Genomic DNA, 22,299 nt, shown 5'->3' with positions numbered 1-22,299 from the left:
CGGGAGCACCGGCACGGCTCGTCGGGGAGCGAGGCCATGCCGGGCACGGCTGTCCCGGGGCCCGGAGGGCGGTGGAACCCGGCGGGAACGGCGCCGTCCCACCAACGCTTCCCGCGGGACCGGGCCGGTCCCGCAATAGGGGCCGGGAGGGCCCAGGCGCAACAGGAATGGGCGGGCACGGCACCGAGTCGCTGCTTAACCCGTTCCCCGCAGCCGACAGGGGTGTTCTCCAGGCTGGAACGGGTCCGCTCCGCCGGGGCAGGGCATGCATCCCGACCCACCGGCACCAGCACCGGCGGCGCGGGGCGGGGCCTGGGGATGCGAGGGGCGGGGCCTGGGATGAGATGGGCGGGGGTCTGTGGGTGAGGGGGCGGGGCCTGTGAGTGAGAGGGCGGGCCCGGGGGTGTGAGGGGCGGGCCGGGGCCGGGGCTGGCGATGTGAGGGACCGGGCCCGGGGCGGGCCGAGGCGGGGTCCGGTGCCTGAGGCGGGCCCGGGGCGGCATCCGGGGCTGGGTCCGGTGCCTGAGGCGGGCCCGGGGCGGGAACTGGGGCGGGCCGGGGGCGGAGGCCGGGGCGGGTCGGCGCGCGCGCAGTGTGTCGGGGGCGCGCGGCCTCCCCCTGTCGCCATGGCCGAGCAGTGAGTGCGGGCGGGGCCGGGGGGTCCCGGGGGTTCCCGGGGGGTCGCGGGTCCCCGCGGTACCAGCCGGGCCCGGTGGGGCAGGGAGTGGCGGGGCTCGGGCCCGCTCCCCCGGCCCGGCCTCGGCTCGCTCCGGTTCTTGTTGGCGGAGCTGGGACGCGCTCGGGCCCGGCCGGAGCGGCACGGAGGGCGGCTGGAGTGGAGCCGCGGCTCCCCGGTGGTGCGTCCCGGGGGAGGACGGGGACCCTCCGGGGGCTCGGGGGACAGCACGGGCCGTCCTGATCAGCGCCGCCCCTCGCTGCTGTCCCGGGCCTGTCCGTGCGCTTCGGCTGGGGGTGTTCCGCAGCCAGGAGCGCTGCGCAGCGACGGCATTATTTTGCTTGGTTTAAGTCTGTGATATATAGAGTGTTTTTCCCATCCACAGGGATGTTTTTCTAATATCACTTGTTTCAGGGTTGATCTCTCCATTATTTAATGTTTATTCTTTCTGTGCTGTTACAGAAAAATGGAAATTACCACTCCTCCGACATCCAAGTGTATCATGTACTGGAAGAGGAAAGTCAAGTCTGAGTACATGCGTCTGCGGCAGCTCAAGAGGTTCCAGGCAAACATGGGAGCAAAGGTACAGCCACAGCCAGGACTGGGCTGAGATGCCCCAAAAAGAATTCATTTCAGCTCAGAGTGTGTTGAGTGATACCAGAGGGTGTCAGCGAGGTGAATTGATAAGCTGTGCTTGACTTGGATCAATGGGAGGTGATGCCATTTCTCCTCGTGCTGTCTTGAGCTGTGTGGGCAGCAGCTGTCACACACACGAGGTCATTGAACAAGCATTGGTGTAACTGCAGCAGGAGAACTGATTTCCAGTTGGTTTTTACAGGATCTCCTTGTTGAACCCTTTGAGTGCAATGGGATTTCTTATTTTTTGACAGCTTCTCTCTCTCCTTTCAGGCTCTCTTTGTGGCCAACTTTGCGAAGGTTCATGAAAAGACTCAGATCCTTAATGAGGACTGGAAGAAGCTTCGGGTGCAGCCAGTGCAGCTGATGAAGCCAGTCAGTGGGCACCCCTTCCTGAAACAGGTGTGCAGAGGAAAAGGGGCATCATCAGCAAGTGGGGGCTGGAACCAGGACTCTGCAGGGAGCTGTGGGGATATGGATGAGTTTTAGTCTGTGTTGTCCATGCCTTACACTTCTGCAATGCAGAAATGGATAAAAAGTACCCCCAAGGCTTTTTCCTGTGATGGAGTGCACAGAGTGCATGTGGGGCTTCTGTGTTTGTCCTGTATTCAGTTTTCCTCAGGCTGTGGCAACCTCCCAGAGTGGTTCCTCACTGACCTTCTGTGTACTTGTATTCCAGTGCACTGTTGAGAGCATTTTCCCAGGATTTCCAAGCCAGACATTGTACATGAGGACCCTGAACACAGTGGCACTGGTGCCCATTATGTACTCCTGGTCCCCTCTTCAGCAGAATTTCATGGTATGTGGGAAGTGTGGGGTCTCAGTGAGGTCAGCATCTGATTGTCACACAGTTGGGAAGTGGCTCTTCATCCCACTTGTTTCAGCAACATCTATGTGAGAGATGATGGAAAGTGTTGCTTTAGTCGCTTGTTTTGTAGAATCCCAACCAGCCTTGTGTCCACACTACCTCACCAGGTAGTCTCCTTTACATGTGGCTTCTTGACAGAGTCACCATTGTTTCACAGAATTCAAGGAGTAAATATGTTTTTTGGGAGGGTTTTGTTTGTTTGTGTTTTTTCCTAATATTTTTATTTGTCTTTATATGAAGAGTTTTATTTCTTAGTCAGATCTTTTTGTTTGTGTCTGGGTTACAGTGGGATAGCACTGATGTGTCAGTGATGAGACATCTGAAGCTTTGCTTTGTGTTGTTGGCAGGTCTGAGGGACCAGAGCACATCCCCATTGGGGTCAGCAAACTCTGCTTTTCTGAGCTGTGTCTGATCTCTCTTCAGGTGGAGGATGAAACAGTTCTGTGCAATATCCCGTACATGGGCGATGAGGTGAAGGAAGAAGATGAAACTTTCATTGAAGAACTTATTAATAACTATGATGGCAAAGTTCATGGAGAGGAAGGTAACCTGGGAGCAGCCAGCTCTGTCCACTCCAGGCCAGGCTGGAGGGGCTTGGAGCAACCTGGCTTGTCCATGGCAAAGGTGAAACAAGATGAGCTTTAGAATTCCCTCCAATTCAAATCTTCCTATGATTCTGTGGTTCTGTCTCTTGCAAATATCCAAGTAGTTCAGAAGTCAAAAGGTGGCAGCAGCAGCCAGCTTTTCTGTGGGAGCTCTCAGAGCAGGGAAGCAGGATGGTGCCTGCTGTTCTCCTTTGCAAGGGCACATTCCTGCCTTTGGGCACCTCACTCCATTTTAATGCCTGGAGTGCTCTGGAGCCAGTTCTGTTGTGTGCAGGGATTCACAGGCGTCCTCTGGGATGCTGAAAATGTGCTAGAGGGGGAGAAGCTCAGCAACCCTGTTCTGCTTGTTGCCTCAACCAAGAGTTTAATCAATGAAAATCACTGCCTGCCACATCATAAAACTGCCCAGCAGGGAGGAAGACAGGGAAAACTGGTGTGGCCTGTCCCCAGATTGCTGAAAATGATACACCACTACTGACTTTAGTGCTAAAATCCCACCTACCCCAAAAAAACTGAGAGGAGGGCTCTGGTGGGTAGCAGAGCATGTAGGCTTGTGGTTTGCTGTGGCAAGAAATGAGAAAGATGGTGGCAGTGCCACTTCTGTGTGTTTCAGAAATGATCTCAGGGTCAGTCCTCATCAGTGATGCTGTGTTCCTGGAGCTGGTGAATGCTCTGAATCAGTACTCGGACGAGGAAGAGGAAGGACACAACGATTCTGAGGTGAAGCAGGAGGATGGAAAAGAGGAGCTGCCAGTGACAAGGAAAAGAAAGCGAATTGCAGTGGAAGGTGGGTTTGCCCCCAGAGAAATGAAGATTATGTTGGTCACATTTCTGTCCTGCCCCTCCTGAGCACTGGCCACTGCTCTCCTGCCATCCCTGGGTTTTTAATGTGCCAAGAGCAGTTCCAGCTTGACAAGTTCTGTAGCAGAAGGGAAATTATTTGCTCTCACTGTCTGCTGTGGACAGGGGAAGAAATCACCATCCGAAAGTGTGGTGAGAAGCTATTAAATGAGTCATCTGGAAACCCACTTCCTGTGAGATTAGCAGAGCTGGGTGTTTTCTGAGAGGCTGTGGGATGTTTTCAAGTGCTGGTCTGGCAAACACCTGTCAGGGAGGTGTGGGTGGATCTCTTTCTGTGGGAGGCAGGGAGATGGACCTTTTCAAATCCCTTCCAGACCTGCTTTCCATGTATTAGTGTTCCTCTTCCCTCTCCTGTGCCACCTGGAGCTCTTGTTGCCTAGAGGAAGCTCTGGTCTGTGGGATTTTCATGTGTCCTCAATGACCTTTTGAATGCTGATGGGTAATTTTGTCTTTGTCCTTGATCTGTAGTGATATGGGCAGCACAAACATCAACACTGCTGTGGATATAGAAAAGCATTGTCTGCAAGTTCTGCCTTGGCAGAAATAAATAGTAATAGCACTTTAGAGAAGTTGGTGCTCCCAGCAGTGCATTGTGCTGCACTGCAAGTGACCTAACACTGCTTTTGGGATTACCTCAGCCTGGTGCAGATCACAAATTGTGCATGGGATTACATTTCTCTCTTAAAACACAATCCTGAGCATCTCTGGAATTGCTCTGTGCAGGGAGGGAAGACCCATCCACATCAGCTTGTCTGAAGAATTGTCTCCTCTCCTTTGCAGGTAACAAGAAGTGTTCCAAGAAGAGGTTCCCCAATGACATGATATTCACTGCTATTTCTTCCATGTTTCCTGAGTATGGCTTCCCAGAGGATATGAAAGAAAGGTAGAAAATCCCTGCACTGTTGTCTGTTCCTTTTCTTAGCAAGAGTTGCAATCTTTATTTCAGAGACCCAGCACTGTGGGCTGGCTGTGCCACAAAGCTCAGTGCCTGCAGGCTCTGTGAGCAGAGTGTGTTTTGAGTGTTACAAAACTTGAGGTACCTTCTCAGGACCTTCTGCTGCTCAGAGTGACCCCCAGATGTGTTAGAAAGTCTCTTTTCCCAGCCTGGCAGTCAAAGAGGGAGTCAGAACTCTTCTATTCTCTTTTTCAAGGTTGTTTATTGTTTCTTATTTATAAAATTCTTTCTCTTAACTTGCCGAGGTCCGTTCAGCAGGTCAGACAAAGGCACACTGGTGTTATCTTTTTATATTAAAAAGTACATGTACATTATTTACCATAACTCCCCAATACCTATCACCTATGTTAGACAGTGAGCTGCTACGCTAAACCAATCCAAAAGTGCCAACATCACAGCAGAAGATGGAGGCTGAGAAGGAGAAAGGCTGAACACACCCAGATTCCTCCATCTTGCCTCCTGCACCCCCATTCTAAAAATCCCAAAAAAACTATTTTTCACCCTGTGACAAAGTAATTATTGTTCTCCTTAGACTTTCATGGCTTGCAGATCCTCATTTAAGGTTGGTAATTTTTTCCATGGGTCATAATCAAAGTCACAGGTGTCTTGGGCTCTGTGCCAAGGTCTCTGAGCCCCCTGGCAGGGGTTTGGGCAATCCAGGAGTGCCAGAGGGATGTGCTGAATTCTGACAGTACCTGGGCCAGAGCCTGATGGTGCTGTAAAGCTGTCCCAGATGGGGAAAGCACATCCCTGGATGTTTGTGTGTTGAGGAAGATGAAACAGTAAAGCCTTGTCAATATGATTGCCTGGCAAAAGATTTTTAGAATATAGAAACTATAAGCGAGATTGAAATGAAAGCAAGCTTTGAGATACCTCAGTTACTGAACAACTGGAAAACAATGGCGTGGCCAGCTGAAGGTGAAACAACACCCTCTGCTTGCAGACAGGCCCAAGGGTCAGAGCAGACCCTACAGCTTGGCAGAAGGGGTCCAAAGAAGAGTTTTTAGGGTTTAAAATGGAACACAGGATGGTAATGTAATGATTCTTACAGGCTGTATGTAAATGCTGTAGAATTTGTATCTTGTACTAGATTGGTTAGTGAGAATTAGAATATTCAACACAGAAGATTTATTGTATTGGAACAGGAACCTCGCTCTCTTATGCTTTTGCTCTCTCACCCTTTCATCCTCTCTCCCCCTCTCTTCTCTCAGCCTGCTCTGGGCTGTGGCTGCAGCTCCCAGCAGGGCCCTGCCCTTGGCCCTTTGCAATAAACCCCAAATTCCACAACCTGGCTGCAGAGATCTCTCCTCTCCATCCATCCTGACCGTCCTACCCCCGTCACTCCTACATTTTGTTTGTCCCCAGGTACCGGGAGCTCACCGAGGTGTCCGACCCCAACGTGCTGCCCCCACAGTGCACCCCCAACATCGACGGGCCGTGCGCCAAGTCGGTGCAGCGGGAGCAGTCCCTGCACTCCTTCCACACCCTCTTCTGCCGCCGCTGCTTCAAGTACGACTGCTTTCTGCATCGTAAGTGCCGCCTCAGCCGGACGCTTCCCTAGAGCCCTTTCTCCTCAGTTTTCCTCTGCACGCCTTGCTTAGTCCGTGCTGGAGTCTCTGGAGGGTGGTGCCTCGTGAGTGTGCAGTGGGGCCTTGGGAGCTGACAGAAGCCTTTGGCACGGACGGCTCCGCTCTGGGCTCCCACGGACGGCAGACCGACGCGCGTGGCCGTCCCCTCTCCGCGCTCAGCACGCCGCCTCCGAGCTCCCGGCAGTTTGTGCACTAGTCCTGCCACCACCAGACTTTGCTCTTGCTTTGCAGAAGCTCCTCAGTGAAAGGCATGAATGTTTCACTGCCAAAGTCTGGACGTGCCCCCTGTGTTTTGTTGCCTCCCTGGAACTTACAGCTTCGTCTTAGTCATGTTCCTGCGGTTGGTCCTGCCAAAGCCTTTTGGATGCTGATTAGCTGCTGGACCTGCTGTTCTCCAGGTCTTAAGGGCTTCTTTGGGAAGTCACAGGACTTTTTCCAGTGAATTATTTATTAAAAGATATAATATTAATATGACGTGGTCTTTTTGTTTCAGTGTGAAAGCTGATCCTTCTCCTTTGGCCTCTCCTTCCCAAGCTGCCTGGTCTCCACTGTGGGTTGGAGCAGGGTTACCTTGTGGGTCTGGTCACCTCAGACCCCACCTCAGCCACACAGACTCCTGCTTGCTGTCCCTTGCAGAGTGGGGGGAGACTCTTGGAGAATGCTAATAGTAAAGATAACTGTTACTTTTTTCAGCTTTTCATGCTACTCCTAATGTGTACAAACGAAAGAATAGAGAGACCAAGATTGAGCCAGACCCTTGCGGCGCAGACTGTTTCCTGTGGCTGGTATGTTTCTCTGTCACCTTAGAAACCATGAGAGAAGTGCCCTGGCCAGCTGTGCTCTGCAGAGCTCTGTGGATCTTTTGCACAACTTGGATGATTTTTTCAGAATTAGTTCTGGTCCTTGTTGGACTCAGAGGAGCGTGACTGCAAATGCAGACCTTACCAGATGCATATTATAGCAGATCTCCAATAAAGATTAATTGCAGAGCTGGCAGATGGGAAATTGTATGACAGATGATTTCTCTGGACTCTGTGCAGTGTCAGAGAAATTAAGCCCGTGTTAAAAGGACCAGAGCGAGAAGTCAGGAGGATCCAGAGGAGGGGGCTGAGGGTTCAGGGCCAGGCAGCAATACCAAAGGGAACAAAGTGGGAACATGCAACACAAGCAGCTGGTTTGGCACTTGCTGAAGGGACCACACATGGCCAGCCTCTTCTACTGCTCTTGGTGGTGGCAGGACAGGGCTTGTCCCAGGGCCTGTGGAGAAGCCTTCCTGCATTCCCTGGTCATCTGCCACCTGTCTTGTCTTCTGCTCTGCTTGCAGGAAGGAGCCAAGGAGTTCGCTGCCCTGCACAACCCCCGCTCCAAGTGCTCCGGGCGGCGCCGGCGGCGGCACCACGCGGTGGGCGCGTCCTGCTCCAGCAGCGCCCCGCCTGTCACCGAGACCAGGGAGGGCGACAGCGACCGCGACACGGGCAACGAGTGGGCCTCCAGCTCCTCGGGTATGGTCCTGAGACACCCCACTCCTCTCGGAGGGCAGGCAGCTCCTCCCAGCTGGAGTTCTCCCAGGCTCCCCTCTGCTTCCCGCACAGCTGGAGAATTTGGATTAGCGGTCAGTGTTCCCAGCAAACATGAGGGTCACCAGCCCTGCCCTTGCTGCTGTGGGATTCACTGCCCTTTCCCAGGAAGGAGGAATGTTGCCAGGCAAAGCAAGAGCTTTGCTGGGACCTGCAAAGCCCAGAGCAATCCCGTGGCTCCTGAGCACTGTGCCTGGCCTGAAGCAGGAGTGTGAGGCTGGGAGTGCAGTGCAGGGTTGCAGGGCACTAGGGGGTGACCACTGCTCCCCAGAACCATGATGGCCAGGCTGTGTTTGGCTTACCATTTGCCTTTCCTGCCAGAGGCCAACTCCCGCTGCCAAACGCCCACAAAGCAGAAGCTGAGCCCGGCCTCCTCCCAGCTGTTTGCGGTGGAGACGCCGCAGGAGCCCGTGGAGTGGACAGGAGCTGAGGAGTCACTCTTCCGTGTCTTCCATGGCACCTACTTCAACAACTTCTGCTCGATTGCCAGGCTGCTGGGGACAAAGACCTGCAAGCAGGTGGGTGCCCAGAGCAGGCAAGAGAGGGGCCAGAGCCACTGCCTGTTGGTTTTGTTTCTCTGCCACAAAGCTCCCCCACAGGAAGGTGCCACATCAATGCTTTTGGAGCTCAGGGTGTTACTGTGCAGCAGTGCTGCTGTTGGCAGAGTGAGCCCTGTGTGCTGGCATTGTGGGTTCCCTCCCAGGTGTGCAGGCACTCCTTTTCCAGGCAGGAGGAGGCAGTGTGCCATAGGCAGGAAAATGGGGCAGAGCTCTCTGAGCCCAGGCCTGGGAGCCTTGCTGTGCTTACTCACACTCTCCTTATGCTTTTGATAAAACAACTTGAGTGCACTGAACTTTTTGCTTATGTTCTTTGGTAGGTCTTTCAGTTTGCAGTGAAGGAATCGCTTATAACGAAACTGCCAACAAACGAGTTAATGAATCCATCCCAGAAGAAGAAAAGGAAGCACAGGCAAGTATTGGACAAGCTTGTTTTGTTCTTAAAATGCAACCAGATCCTCTGCTTTTTGTGCCAACGCATTCCCGGTAATCCCCATCTGGCTCCCATCTGTGAGCACGTCCTGCTGTCACATGGGGCTGCTGCTGCTGGGTGCTGGCCTGGCCCAGCTCCAGGGCTGCTGCTCTGCCTGGGGGCTCAGTGGCCCTGCAGCCCCTGGCTCAGCCTGAGGATAGGGCAGCACAGGCTGCTGGTGCTGGTGCCACTTCCCTAAGAGCAGCCTCAGCCTCAGCTCCCTTGTAACCCACTTTGTGTGTTGATCCCAGTGTGTCCAATATTATTCTGGCTCTGGTGTTTGGCTTAAAGAGCTCCTGCAGCTGCATCACTCTCATCTCTCTCTACTTTATGGTGGCTGCTGATCATTAATGCATGAATCTGCCAAGCCCATCTCTGCTGTGCTGGCTGCTGGTGCTGAGCAGCTCTGGCTGCCTCTCCCTGATGGCTTACACATCCTCTCAACCTTCTCTGCTCCTTTTGCAGGCTGTGGGCTGCACACTGCAGGAAGATCCAGCTGAAGAAAGGTAGAGTTGGCTGTGGCTGTGTCATGGGAGGTTTGCAAGGGTTGAGTTCTCCAGTGGGGTGGCTGTGTCCTGCTCACCAGCCCAGCAGGTCCAGCAGCATGGAGGGAGTGACTACCCCTGGGGTGCCAGGGGCATCATGGCCATCCCAGTGCCCACTGAGGCTGAGTGTGCAGCAGGATTTGCTGCAGCCTGAGGGGAGTGTGCAGCCCTGCTGTGGTCAGTGGGCACAGCCATGTGTGTGTCTGTGGGAGCTGGGTGCTGCCAGGCTCCCTGCCCAGTGCAGGCAGACGGGCAGCTTGCACCTTCTCAGCTCCAGTGCCCTGCACTTGCTGCTTTGAACAGGTTCCTGCAACATTCAGCTTCCAATCTTGGCATTTCTCTTCTTGTTCTAGATAATTCACCAACCCAGGTGTACAACTACCAGCCCTGTGACCACCCTGAGCATCCCTGTGACAGCTCCTGCCCTTGCATCATGACTCAGAATTTCTGTGAGAAGTTCTGCCAGTGCAACCCTGACTGTAAGAAGAGGTCAAGGACTATTGGGCAGGAAAGCAGCCAGCTCTCCTGGCACAGAGCACAGGGAGGGTGCAGAGCTGGGGCTTGCTGGGTGCCTGCTTTATTCCTGCATTTACTGCTCTGTCCACCCACAGCAGCTCTGTTAGCAGCCTGCCAAAGTCCAAAAGGAGATGGTTCTGTGCTGCCATGCAGCTGTTGGCAGCTGAGAGCCTCCTGTTAGTGCTCATCCCTGTGTCAGTGTCCTGTGGGTGCTCTGCTGGTCCCCTGTGAGCAGGATGTGCCTCCAGCAGTTAGGCTGGGCATTGGGTCACTGCTCTGCCGTGTTTGTTTATCCTATCTGGGCTTCCATTCCCAGCTCTGCAGTGCAGAAAACAGCCAGATTTTCTTCTGTCAATGCTCAAGATCTGCCTGGGGAGGAGCAGCTGGGGCAGAAAGCCTGCATGGCCCCTCTGTTCTGTGCCAAAGCTCACAGTGCAAACCCGCTGTGTGTGTTGCTGCAGGTCAGAACCGCTTCCCAGGCTGCCGCTGCAAGACCCAGTGCAACACCAAGCAGTGCCCCTGCTACCTGGCTGTGAGGGAGTGTGACCCTGACCTCTGCCTCACCTGTGGGGCCTCAGAGCACTGGGACTGCAAGGTGGTCTCCTGCAAGAACTGCAGCATCCAGCGAGGCCTCAAAAAGGTATTGACAGCAGTGGGCTGCCTCAGGGCAGAGCTGACACACAGCTGCTGCTGCTGTGTGTGGAGGGGGAGCAGCTTCCCTGGAGATGCCAGAGTCTGGGAAAGAAGCTGCTCTGTCATGGGACTCTGCTGCACTTACTCTGGAGTAGGGACTGTAGATGTGAAAATCAGGAGGGATTGTGGATGTCAAAATCAGCAGATGGGAGTTACATGAGGAATGGTGAGAGCAAGAGAATGTATAAAGTGGCTCTAGAGGAAGATTTAGTCTTGAATTCTGCTGGTCAGAGCAAGGAATTGAGCATTTAAAAAAGGGAAATTCAGAGAAAGTTGCAAATCAGTGTGTGTCAGGTCCTGTGCAGCCCCATGTAATGGTGTAAGTCTGTAGGGAGCTGTGTCACCATAACAAGGGGATGCTGGATGGACACTGGCTCCCTGCTGCCCCCATGGACCTGTATTTTGTGAAGTGCTGTACCTGCCAGCTCTCTTCATTTCCTTTCATTTGGTTCCAGCATTTGTTGCTGGCCCCATCAGACGTGGCTGGCTGGGGGACATTCATCAAGGAGGCGGTGCAGAAGAACGAGTTCATCTCCGAGTACTGCGGGGAGGTCAGTGCTGTGCTGGGGCTGCTGGCCAGGCACACGGGGGCTGTGTGTGGTGGGAGAGCTTCCTCTGGCTGTGGGGTCAGCTGCCTTCCCTGGCTCTGCTGTGCCCATGGGCTCTGAGCAGGTCTGGACATGGAGCCCTGTGCTGTCTCAGTACCCCTGGCCTTCTGCTGTGGAGGAGTGTGCTGTGTGTGTGCTGCTGCCTGAGAGCTCTGCTCTGGCCCTGCCCCATCCCTGGGAGCCCTGGTGGGAGGGAGAGCAGGAGGGTGTTTCCAGGAGGCAGCCCTGGAACCTGGCTCAGCCCTCAGCTGCTGAGTCTCTCAAGGTGATCTCCCTCTACAGCTCATTTCACAGGATGAGGCTGACAGGCGAGGAAAGGTCTATGACAAGTACATGTCCAGCTTCCTCTTCAACCTCAACAATGGTAACTTCCTGACGTTTCCAAGGGTGGAGAGGCCAGGTGGGCAGGCTCAGCCCACCTCTTGCCTGGTGCCAGGCCTGGCCTTACACCATGGTTTCCTTCTCTTTTTTCTTTTTATAGATTTTGTTGTTGACGCCACTCGCAAAGGAAATAAAATCCGCTTTGCCAACCACTCGGTGAACCCCAACTGCTATGCGAAAGGTGAGGTCCCCCTGGCCAGCCAGGCCAGGCAGGACATGGTGTGTGAGAGCTGCAGCCCAGGCTGGGGCTGCACATCTCTGATGTTGCATCTCTGATGTTGCATCTCTGGTTGCAGTTGTGATGGTGAACGGAGACCACCGCATTGGCATCTTCGCCAAGAGAGCCATCCAGGCAGGAGAGGAGCTCTTCTTTGACTACAGGTACCTTGGCCAGCACCAAACTTGGCCTGCAGGGTTGACCCCACCTCTGTGCAGGTTTGTGGGGGCAGCATTGCTGCAGCCATGCCTTGTGTCCTGTAGGTACAGCCAGGCAGATGCCCTGAAGTATGTTGGCATAGAGAGGGAGACGGACATCATCTAAGCTCCGGGGTGGTTCTGGCACACCTTGCTGCTGCACCTTGTAAGCAATGCCATGTTTGCTTCACGCTGACATGACTGCTGCTGTTCCTGCTGCTGTGTGTGTCACAAGTGCTACTTTCCATCCAGACACCAGAGAGACTCGGGGCAGGAGTGTAAGCAGCCCCTGGGCCATGGCTGTCCCAGGGTGGGATCCCCTCTGCCCCAGCTGGCTGGGAAATGGGGACTGCCCAGCTGTGGCTGGAGTGGCACCAAGGGATGCCTGGGGATGGGAGAGCAGCACTATGCAATATGATACTTTGAGTAGGGGTGCCACTGAGCTGGGTAGAGAATGATGTTACAATCCCTGCCTGTTGTGACTCAGGGGGGGCTTCTCAGAAACCTTCCTTGGGCTTTGTGACCCCCTGGCCCTGGGGATAAAGGGGAAATATTCTCTGGCAGGGTGAGGTTTGGCCTTGCACTCCATGCAAAAAGGAAAGAAAAAAGCACTTTAAACTAACCCTCAGCTGGTGGCTGGGCCCTGTATTTTGGGGTGGAGGGACTGCAGGCATCCCAGGTGTCCTGCACCTGTCAGCACCTTTGCTGGGATGTTGCTCCAGGGCTGGGACAGGGCAGGCTGGATGGGGCTGGGCTGACCTGAAGGTTGGGGCTGTCCCCTGAGAGCCTCATACACCACCAGCCTCCTGCCTGGCCTGGTGCTGGGTGCTGGGCTGTGCTCCCACTGTCCAGGGCTGGCTTCCCAGGGTGACATGGGGAGCCTGACTGAGCCCTGACCTGGCTCCAGGCCCCCAGCCCACTCCCAGCTCTTTAGTCCAGGAACACACAGAGCTCCTGGGTTTGCCTGGGGCCCAAGCCCTCCCTGGCCCAGCCCTCACGTACTTTCCCAGTCCCCTGCCACGGCAGGCCAGGCTGTGTGTCTGTCCTTCCTGTTGTCCCCTGGAGCATGGAGGTGTTTAGGTGTGTCTGGAGCAGTGCTTGTATCCCAGCACCTGCCTGAGCCTTGCTCCCTGCCACCTCCATCCAGCCAGCTCCTGCCAGCCCTGCTCTTGCCTAAGCGTCTTCTGCCACTTTGGCCATATCTGCACTATGCCAGGCTTGTGTCTGTGGTTTGTTGACGGTGAATAATGGTAATAATAATGCACTTTAAATAACATGGCTTGTAGCCTTTGTCATAATAAAGTGGTAGCAAAGACCCTCCCTGGCTCCTGGCCTCTGTTACCCTGGGCACCAGCCTGTCCACAGACTGTCCCCTCCCTGCTGGGCTCTGCCCAGCTGTCCCCAACGTGGCTCCCAGGGTCCAGGGGGACAGAGTGACCCGGTGCTGCCAGCTGCCTGATCACACTGGCTCAGGGTGGGAAGTGGGCAGAGCAGGACATGATGTGTGTGTGCAGCAGCAGCTGAGCTGCCTCTAGCCCCGGCTCCCTACACCCTCCCTCTCACTCCTGGACCAGGAATTGCTGTTGCCAATGTGGTGCCTCCCTTGGTGCAGGCTGAGCCAGGGTGGGAGGAGAGGATCTGCCCAGGCTGCCAAGGTGAAGGCTGGGGAGTGTCAAATGCCATCATTCTGCCTTTATTTGATTATCTTCACATCTCATTCAAAAGAACAGACTTTTTAAAAATAAAGTGCCCAGTGGAGCCAGGCCTTTGGGTAGATAAATGCATATCTGTAACATTGTCTTACCACAAACACAGCAAGTGAACAGGAGCTTTCCCTGGGCTGGAGGTAATCGGCAGGACTGGCACTTCGTACAGAGAAGTAGCAAACTACAGACCACGTACCACGACACGCGGGGGCCTCCCTCCCGCGGGAGCTTCCGCTTGGTTTTTTATACAAACCGAGAGAATAAAAAAACCAGAGTGTAGTAGAATATCCAGCAACAAAAAATGGTAGAAAGGATCTGTACCTGATTTATGAAAGCAGCATCTCAGCAAGGTGCGGTGGCGGCATGCGCGGCGCCGGTGTTGGAGTATTGCTGGGCAGCGCGGCCGGGCGCGGCCGGCGCTCGTGGCTCTGCGTGGCGCTGGCGAAGCGAGCAAAGCAGCGGGTCAGCTACACGGGTGGCAGCAGCAGAGGGGTGCCCCCGGCCAGAGGGAGGGTGGGCACCGGGCCTGGGGCTCCCCTACACAGGCCAGGCAGGGTTTGGCAGCTGGAGGCCTCCGGCGTGGGGGCTGTCGGTGTATCCGGGGCGAGCGAGGCTGGGGCTCTGCGGATCGTGGCCGCGCTCCGGGGCCGGGCGGTGGCGCTCGGTCCAGTGCCATTGGGTCAGTCTGAAGGCGGGTGTTGGCAGTTCAGGTGTGCTCGGCCTTTTGGTCCCGCGGCGCTCGCTCATTCCCGGGCGGCTCCCGGGGCTGTGAGCCCGTCCCACCCCCGGCCCCGTTAGTCCCCTCTCGGCTCCTCCAGGATCTGGGGCAGGTTCTGTTCCTTGCGGGCCGCCGACGGTTTGGCGGCACCGCCGTAATCCTGGATGGCCTTGGGCTCGTTGGTGTGGTAAGAGCCCTTGTAGCGGTGGTGGTAGAAGTAGAGCAGCACCAGCAGCCCTGACAGCAGCAGGAGCAGGAAGATCACGACTGCGGGAAGAGACGGCAGTGAGGGATTGGAGAGGGACCACGCGGCTTGCCAGTGGGGAATAGCAAACAGAGGCTTCACTTACACCCGATGATGATCCCAACCCAGCCGTCGTCATGCACGTGGGGGAACTCTGCAGAGACAGAGGAGGCAGCTGAGACCAGGCTGCAGCAAGGTCTCATGCTGGAGCTTCCCTTCTGCAGCTGGTGCTTGACGAGGGCTCCATCCCCACCAGGGTCCCACCACAGCACCCACCTGTGGCCATGTACCAGGGGTCCATCTCAGGAGGGATAAGGAGGGTGCTGAGGGGGAGCATTGAGGCACAGCTCGACTCCACCAGTTCTCCCCGGATGCTGTAGGGCCGCAGGGGACTGGTGGGGTGGAAGATGGCTTTGAGGGGCACGAGGGTGTTGAATTTCACCCCTGAGAGGCAGCCTGAGAAGCCAGGTGTGTTGTAGCGCTGGATCTCTGGGTCAATCACGCCAGTCTCTGTGGGGCCACAGAAAGAGATCATTCATCCTTCTCAGAGGGCAAGGGCCATGCTGTGCAGAGGAAATCCCAGAGACCCCAGCATGGGCAGGACCCAGCTCACCCATCACACGACCCAGGTACAGGTTTTTGGGCGAGTCCAGCTTGCTGTCCACAAACAGGGAAAACTGCTGCTCCATGACGGGGAGATAGTCCACCTGGGAGGAAGGTGCACAGCATCAGTGCCCACAGAGCCACCCTGCCCATGCCCCCTCCCAGCCTGACCTGAAGCCCCCAGGCCCCACTGGGAGGGTGCCCCAACCCAAACCTGGGTGTAGAGCGTGCGGTGCAGGCGGGTGATGTTGACACGGTGGGGCCGCCCGTCTGTCACTGGTTTGTTGGTGAGAGTGAAGACGTAGGGGCTGGTGCCCAGCTGGTAGCGCAGCTGCAGGCTCCCTGTGGGCAGCACGGGGCTGTCAGCAGGGCTGGACCTCTCAGTGGGCACGTCCAGCCCATCTCTAGGCTTGGAAAGTGGCACCCACAGGGCAGGGGGCCTTGCCCTCACCGTCATCCTTGATGAGCACGGCCATGTAGTCCTTGACGAAGGTGCTGACGTAGAGCAGCACGGCAGGTGCTGAGGTGGTGCTGAAGCTGAAGCTGACCTCCTCGCTGGTGAGGTTGTAGCCAGGCAGGGGCTGCCAGGGGCTGCTCACAATGCTGGCGAACTCCCGGGCGGCGTACAGCGACATGGGCAGGATGTTGTACCGCACCCAGGTGCCCTCCTCGAAGTACCCACCGATGTCTGGAGAGAGCCCGCGGGGTGAGGGGGGCGCCGGCTCCTCGGCCCTCCCAGCCCGCGGAGCGCTGCACTCACCGTGGTTGCAGAAGGGCCCGGTGAAGGCGGAGACGCTGCAGTTGCAGGTGTAGTGGCTGTAGCGCTCCACGCAGAGCCCGCTGTTCTGGCACGGCACCGGCGGGTCCTGGCAGTAGCCGGTGCAGTTGACCCGCACGCCCTCTGTCTCGTTGGCTTTGCCCTCCAGGTTGAGCGTGACCCCGTTCATCCACAGCCCCCGCAGGCACCCCAGGAACGGGCGCATCTTGTGCTCTGCTGCGCCTGCAGTGGGGCCAAGACTGAGTGCCCTGTGGCACATGAGGACCCGGGGGTGCAGGGACGTGGCCAGGGGCTCTCACCAACATAGAGGGGCCGGTCAAATTCCAGGCGGACAAAGCTCTGTGGGGGGAATGGCCGCACCACCCAGGGCAGCTTGTCCACCCGCAGCCGGGCCAGCTTGACGTTGAGCTCAGCCTTCACCTGGTGCCACTCATCGTCGTTCCAGGGTACCACCGACCGCACCGTCAGGTTCTCGTCCCCGTTCCCGATGTCAAATATAAATGCCACGTCCCTGGTGGCTGCAAGGACATGGTGCTGAGAAGAGACCCCTGCCCGTCTGCCCCCAACAACCCTGCACCTTCTGCCCCCCCGTACTGTTGAGCTCAATGCGGATGTAGTTTCGGTAGCCTGGGTTCTCCAGGAAGACTCCAGACTGGGCAGTGGTCTTGAAGTAGAAGGAGATGTCCAGGCTGTGGTTGGCTTGGAAGGTGGGGAAGATCAGGGCTGTGCCCCTGTTGAAGGAGACGGTGTTCCAGGTGTTGCCTGTGGGGAGCAGGAGGGGCAGTGAGGGGTGGGCAGGGTCCCTCCATGTGGGACACCTCCATGTAGGCACTCTGCAGGCAGGGAAGTTCTGTGGGGCCGCTCACTTACGGTCTCCATAGCACCGTAGGGGCCCCAGCACAAACTGGGCTTCAGAGCCAGTGCGGTTGGTGTCTCCAACCACAACCTGGGTGACGGGCAGGTGGTCCACAAAGGTCAGCAGACCCTTGTCTGTCCTCCTGCAAATGTGAGCGCATCAGAGTGACCATGAGGTGTTTCTGTCCCTTCGCCAGCCCCCAACCCTGTTACCCCCATCTGAGTGCCCCAGAGTCTGTGCCCCCCATGTCTGCAGTCCCCACCCCACAGCTCCTGTTGCACAGCTGCCACCACTCACCAAATCGCATGGTCGGCATCACAGTTGCAGAAGTACTGGGGGTCAGCACAGTTCTTGTCCAGCCCGCAGGCGCAGCGCTGGATGCCCGGGCTCGAGCCCCCCCAGTAGTAGTGCCGCTCGTCGTTCCGCCCCATCCAGAAGCTGAAGGGCAGCCCGGCTGCAGGGACAGAGGAGGGTCAGGACATTGTCCCGTGTCACAGCCCTGCAGTGCAGCCATGCAGCACCGACCCACAGCCCTGCAGTGCAGCTGTGCAGCACCGACCCCCTTCTCCCGGCGCTCACAGGGGGTGTTGAGCAGGCGGGAGTTGTAGCAGTGCAGCTCAATGCGCTGCTCGCAGTACTCAGAGGCGTTGGCCAGGGCTGAGACCTCGGCCCAGGAGGCATTCCAGTACTCCACGGCCCCCAGGTAGGGCTGGTCCACGCTGGAGCCCGTCACCCGCGTGGCGTAGTGACGGTTGTGCCGGATGATGGTCCACGCTCGGTCCTCTGCAGTGAGAGGGGAGCTTTAGGACTTGATTCCTAGGACGCCCCTGCCCCAGGGCATCAGACAGAGGTCCCCTCTGCCCTCCTGCTGCCCCCACCTCGTATGTCACAGTACACCGTGAAGGGTTTCAGTGGCCCACTGCCATCTGGGTCGATGGTGTAGTTGCCTGAGGTCTTCCCGCTGACCCGGTAAGCATCACACGTTTCCTTGTAAAGGGCTGGAAGAGAATAATGGAAAGGAGGTCAGTGCAAGGGAGACACCAGGCAGGAGTAGGGGCTGCAGGTGCCCCTACTGTCCCTGACCCACGAGGCTCCAGGCTCACATTTGTGGCAGGTCTCCCCCTTGTATCCCGTCAGGTCGCAGATGCACATGAAGTCATCCCAGGACTGGATACAGCGGCTGTCATGCTCACACAGGTTGGGGGTGCACCTGAGGGCACAGAGAGCTCCTGTCCCAGCACCAGCACAGCCCCCAGTGTCCCCCACTCCCAGGCAGCACCCTCACCCCGGTCAATACCTGTCTGTGATCCCACAGACGTTGAAGAACACGTTGTGGTACTGTGCCAGCCGGTGCAGTGCCAGCAGCTCCACGTCCACGGGCTGCATGTCTACGTTCAGCATCTGCAGGCAGCCGTGGAAAGCCGTCTGGTTCGACCTGCACCCAGTGACTGAAGCTGGTTTGGGGCAGCCTGCAAGAGAGATGGGGGTGAGCAGCCCCCAGGCACCCATTGCCCCAGACCCTGCCCTGCTGCCCACCTCCAAAGAAGTACTGGCTGCCAGTGCGTAGCTGGAAGGGGTGCGCCACCCGGAACTCAGCACCATCATCATCGTCAATGGTCACCACAGCTGAGCCCTCCCGTGCCACCAGGTGCACCGAGTGCCAGAAGCCATCATTCAGGTGGTGCCCTGTGCAGAGAGGTGAAGGGGGATAGAATATGAGTAAATAAAGGTAATATAGAAAGTAATCTTACCCCCTAAAGAGTTGCAGCTGGGTTAATTATTAAAGATTAGGAGCAGGCCTGATTTTAACAGGCCACAGCTGTAGCTGATAATAAAAGGAGTGTTATAAAAGAGTGGATTGGTTGGTTGAGGGGAACTGGAGTTAGTTGGCTACTGTGAAAAGAAGGACAAGTCAGTGCTTAGAGGAGCTGCCTATGAGAAACATCAAGGAGATACGAAACTATCAATTTGGAACCCTTGCAATATAAAAACAACAGAGAGGAAGGTGCTTGGGGACGCTCCACTGCCAGCCTGACCCCCCAGCCCACCTGCAGCAAACTCCAGCTTCTTCTTGCCAGGCTGGGCGATGGAGACATTGACCTGCCCCTCGCTCAGCACCATCTCCAGGGAGCCCAGGCGGTCGGAGAAGCCGGTGTAGAGCAGGAGGCCCACGGTGTCCCAGGAGCGGAATCGGAAGCTGACGGCTAGGCGGTTCCTCCGCGGGATCCCCGGCACCTGCACGTAGTTGTTGATGCCGGCGAAGGTGATGGGGCTGGTCAGCTGGTCCTGGCAGTAGTGGCCCACTTTGCCCTGGGGGTGACCATGAGAGGGGTGAGGAAGGGAATGTCCCCCTCTCATCCCCGCAGTGCTGGCCTCAATCATGCCCAATTGATCCAAATGCCTGGCAGAGCCATGCGGGTGCCCCAGGCCAGGGACAACCTTGCAGGGTCAATCTGGCACCGCCTGGCTGAGCATGGAGGCTGCCTGGCCCCACATCACCCCACAGCAGGCAGGGAGAGGGGGCACCCCACAGTGGGGCTAAGGACACCCAGGACAGGGTCCCCCATAGCAGGGAGAGAAGGGGCCACCCCCCAGGCTGGACCTCAAAGCGAATGTTGGGCCGCCGGTGCCGGGCCAGGTCGGCGACGTTGACCCCGTTGAACATGATGTTCTCCACACAGCCACGGAAGTTCTGCCGGTACGTGAGGTGCTGCTTATCGTGGTCGATCACCCCTCCAAAGAACACCTGGCAGGCACAGGTAGGGTGTCAGCCCCTCTCTGGAGGACACCATCAACACCCTGGCAGCCCCTGCCCTGCGCACCCACCTCAGTTTCAAGGTCGAGCTGGTCGAAGGTGCCGCGGCAGCGGAAGCGCTTGACCTCCCCGTCCAGCGTCAGGTTGACGTAGTGGCCCAGGCGCTCAATGTGCAAGGAGTGCCAGTGCTGGTCATCCAGCAGGCTGCCCACGGCCACCGTGGTGTGGCCCTCAGTGGCGTGCAGTGGGCTGCTGCCTGGGGAGGACCAGCATCAGCCCGTGGCCCCCTGGCCCCACGCCCCCAGCCCCTGGTCCCGGCTCACCTAAGCTGATGTGCAGCAGGAGCTGGGCCTGTTTGAGCTCCACTGTGATGTAGTCACCCTGGGAGCCCTCCCCGTGCATCAGCACCCCATCCTGCTCCAGTGTCTTGAAGTTGAAGGAGATGTCATCCTCGAAGGTGCTGACCCTCTTGGCTCGGAAACGGTAGGAGATGGCATCGTCCCCGTCAAAGTAGAGCACGTGGGACCCTGGGGAGAGCAGAGCAGCCCCAGCCATGTCACTGCCTGCAGCAGCAGGTGCCCTGGTATGGGGATCACACCCTTCTGCTGCCATGGCTGCAGGGTGTTTGGGCACAACCCCCTCTGAGAGAGCTTTGCCAGAGCCAGGGTCCCACCCACCAGGCAGGGCTGCTGGAGCCCCTGGCCAGGTACTCACGGTAGGGGCAGCCATAGAGGCCCAGGCGCAGCCCAATCTTCCCCCGCGGGTTCCAGGCCACGGGAATGATGCGAATGTACCGTGCCAGGATGGGGTAATGCAGGTCATGCCGCACCACCCCGCTCTCGTTCACGTTCCCAAAGAATGTCTGGGGATGAAGGGGCACTGTCAGCACCTTGCTCCAAGTCAGGGGTCTCTACCCACCTCAGAGAGCCCCTCCCACCCCGGGGTCCCCCCTACCCAGTTGCTGCCCTGCTGGAAGAAGGGTTTCCAGCTGGTGGGGTGGTCTCCATAGAGCACAATGTAGCGTGTGAGCCAGTCGTAGGTGTTGAAGGTTCCCTGCGTGGCCACGGCGTTGATCCGGTGCTTTTGCATCAGGTCGATCTGGAGCCAGGGCTGCTTGTCGCGGGGGTCGGGGGACCAGCCGCTGGTGCCTGCGGGGGGAGCAGCTCAGCTCCTGCGGCACCACCACAGCACCCGACCCGGCCCCTCAGCCCCGCGAGAGGCAAAACCCGGCCGGGGACACCCCCTGCCCACCGCCCCTGCGGGGGGACTCACTGTGCAGACGGGCGAAGCTGGCCGAGTAGAAGATGTTGTATCTGGAGGAGGCACCGATGGAATAGGAGTAAAGGGGAGCAACGAGCTCATCATAGCAGGGTCCTGAGGGGAGAATGGAGTTGGGGGCGGCCTCGGAGCACCGAGCTGGGCAGTGTCCCTGCGCGGACCCCGAGGGCTCCCGAGGGCCGGCGGAGCGGCGGGCCCGCTGTGCTCTCCCCTCCCACTGCAGCGGAGCTGACACACCTCTGCGGGCCCGGCGCCGGCACCAGCCGCCTCCGCACTGACGTGGGCGACGGGACCCCCGCTCTGCCCCGCCCCGGCGGGGAACGATCCCGCGTGGGATCCCGGGGGATCCCGTGCGAACCCTCGCGGTACCGGCAAAGGACCCTTCGGAGGGGCCGGGGTCCCGAACCTCTTTCAGGGTCCCTTACCGGGTCGGACGGAGCGCGGGGAGCTCAGGAGCATCCCCAGCTCTCACTGTAGGATCCGTGCTGCATCAACCCCCGGCCCACCGCCCCCCGACTCTGCCCTCGCCGGTACCACCGACCCTCGCCTCGATGCCCCTTCCCCCAGGCCCCGGGGAAGGGGTCCCAGGCGCCGTCTCAGGGGGCCACGGGGAGCTGCCCGGTGCCACCAGGGCCTCGCCGATTCCCGTTCCCGAGCGGCTGCCCCAGCCCCGGTGCGGGGTCGGGCCCGGTGCAGCCCCGCGGCGGCGCTGACCGAGGTGCTGCCGGCAGAGCCCGCAGGTCCCGCGGGGCGTCCCCGCTCTCCGCGGCATTCCGGGGCGTTCCGGGGCATCCCGCATCCTCGGGACGTCCCCGTTATCCCGGTTGTCCCCAGAGGCTGCGGCCGGCGGGGGGGCTGCGGCGGGGCCGCCCCGGGCGGGGCGCGGTCGGCGGGAGAGCCGGGACGGCCGCGCCCGGCGGTGACCTTGGGGACGGTGCGAGCAGGAGCAGCGGAGCATCCCGAGGGATGCCGGGGGTGCCCGGGAAAGAAGAGGGGACGCCCGAGGGAACGGAGGATGCGGGGACCGCTCGGGGATGCGCGGACGGGGCGGCGGGCGCGGTCCCGCAGTGCGGAGCGGCCGCTGCCGGGACTGCGGTCCCACTTACGTGCGAGGCAGCCGGGACCGGGGCGCAGGAAGCCGGCGCAGGCGGCGAGCAAGAGCCCGAAGAGACGGCGGGCGCTCATGCTGCGCGCCCCGAGCCCCTCGGCGCCGCCGCTCCCGGTGCTGCGGCGGAGCGGGGCCGGCGGCTCCGCCCACGGGGCGGGGGGGAACCGGGCCGGGCCGGGCGCGGCGCAGAGTCCCGGCCGCCCCCGGGAGATGCTCCGCCCGGGAGCTCGATTTCCTAGCTCCTCGCACGGCGAGCGGCACCGGGCTGTACCGGGGCTGTGTCAGTGCGGTACCGGGGCA

General features: G+C 58.4%; 2 protein-coding genes across 4 annotated transcripts; one reads left to right on the top strand and one right to left on the bottom strand.

Annotated features, from left to right (window-relative positions):
• The first annotated feature begins 508 nt into the window (after nt 1-508).
• EZH1 (enhancer of zeste 1 polycomb repressive complex 2 subunit) lies at nt 509-13,680 on the top strand. Of its 3 annotated transcripts, none has more exons than XM_074557726.1 (20): nt 509-637; nt 1,139-1,259; nt 1,586-1,714; nt 1,992-2,111; nt 2,604-2,724; nt 3,399-3,572; nt 4,427-4,529; nt 5,967-6,130; nt 6,884-6,975; nt 7,515-7,692; nt 8,089-8,285; nt 8,645-8,736; nt 9,262-9,302; nt 9,695-9,820; nt 10,319-10,497; nt 11,006-11,101; nt 11,441-11,522; nt 11,640-11,720; nt 11,836-11,920; nt 12,020-13,680. In XM_074557726.1, exons 1-20 carry the CDS (start codon nt 627-629, stop codon nt 12,078-12,080), a joined length of 2,253 nt encoding a protein of 750 aa, XP_074413827.1. In that variant the 5' UTR covers nt 509-626; the 3' UTR covers nt 12,081-13,680. The 3 variants fall into 3 exon arrangements, with proteins under 3 accessions (XP_074413827.1, XP_074413825.1, XP_074413826.1); XM_074557724.1 differs by having other exon boundaries at nt 11,836-11,924; nt 12,024-13,680; XM_074557725.1 differs by lacking the exon at nt 509-637 and adding an exon at nt 658-857 and having other exon boundaries at nt 11,836-11,924; nt 12,024-13,680.
• Nucleotides 13,681-13,961: 281 nt separating this feature from the next.
• Nucleotides 13,962-22,164, bottom strand: CNTNAP1 (contactin associated protein 1). The gene is made up of 24 exons (XM_074557721.1): nt 21,998-22,164; nt 20,886-20,987; nt 20,568-20,761; nt 20,328-20,475; nt 19,937-20,140; nt 19,685-19,869; nt 19,461-19,604; nt 18,907-19,168; nt 18,395-18,544; nt 18,156-18,327; nt 17,962-18,068; nt 17,737-17,856; nt 17,438-17,641; nt 17,156-17,312; nt 16,873-17,000; nt 16,597-16,764; nt 16,302-16,520; nt 15,985-16,224; nt 15,676-15,912; nt 15,439-15,566; nt 15,235-15,328; nt 14,898-15,131; nt 14,728-14,775; nt 13,962-14,644 (listed from the first exon to the last, which is right to left on the bottom strand). Exons 1-24 carry the CDS (start codon nt 22,074-22,076, stop codon nt 14,454-14,456), a joined length of 3,915 nt encoding a protein of 1,304 aa, XP_074413822.1. The 5' UTR covers nt 22,077-22,164; the 3' UTR covers nt 13,962-14,453.
• Between the last annotated feature and the right edge of the window lie 135 nt (nt 22,165-22,299).

The sequence above is a fragment of the Zonotrichia albicollis genome, chromosome 23 (assembly GCF_047830755.1).
Source record: "Zonotrichia albicollis isolate bZonAlb1 chromosome 23, bZonAlb1.hap1, whole genome shotgun sequence".
Lineage (NCBI taxonomy): Eukaryota > Metazoa > Chordata > Aves > Passeriformes > Passerellidae > Zonotrichia > Zonotrichia albicollis.
Note: the sequence above shows the minus strand (reverse complement) of the source record. Positions and strands in the feature narration are given on the sequence as shown.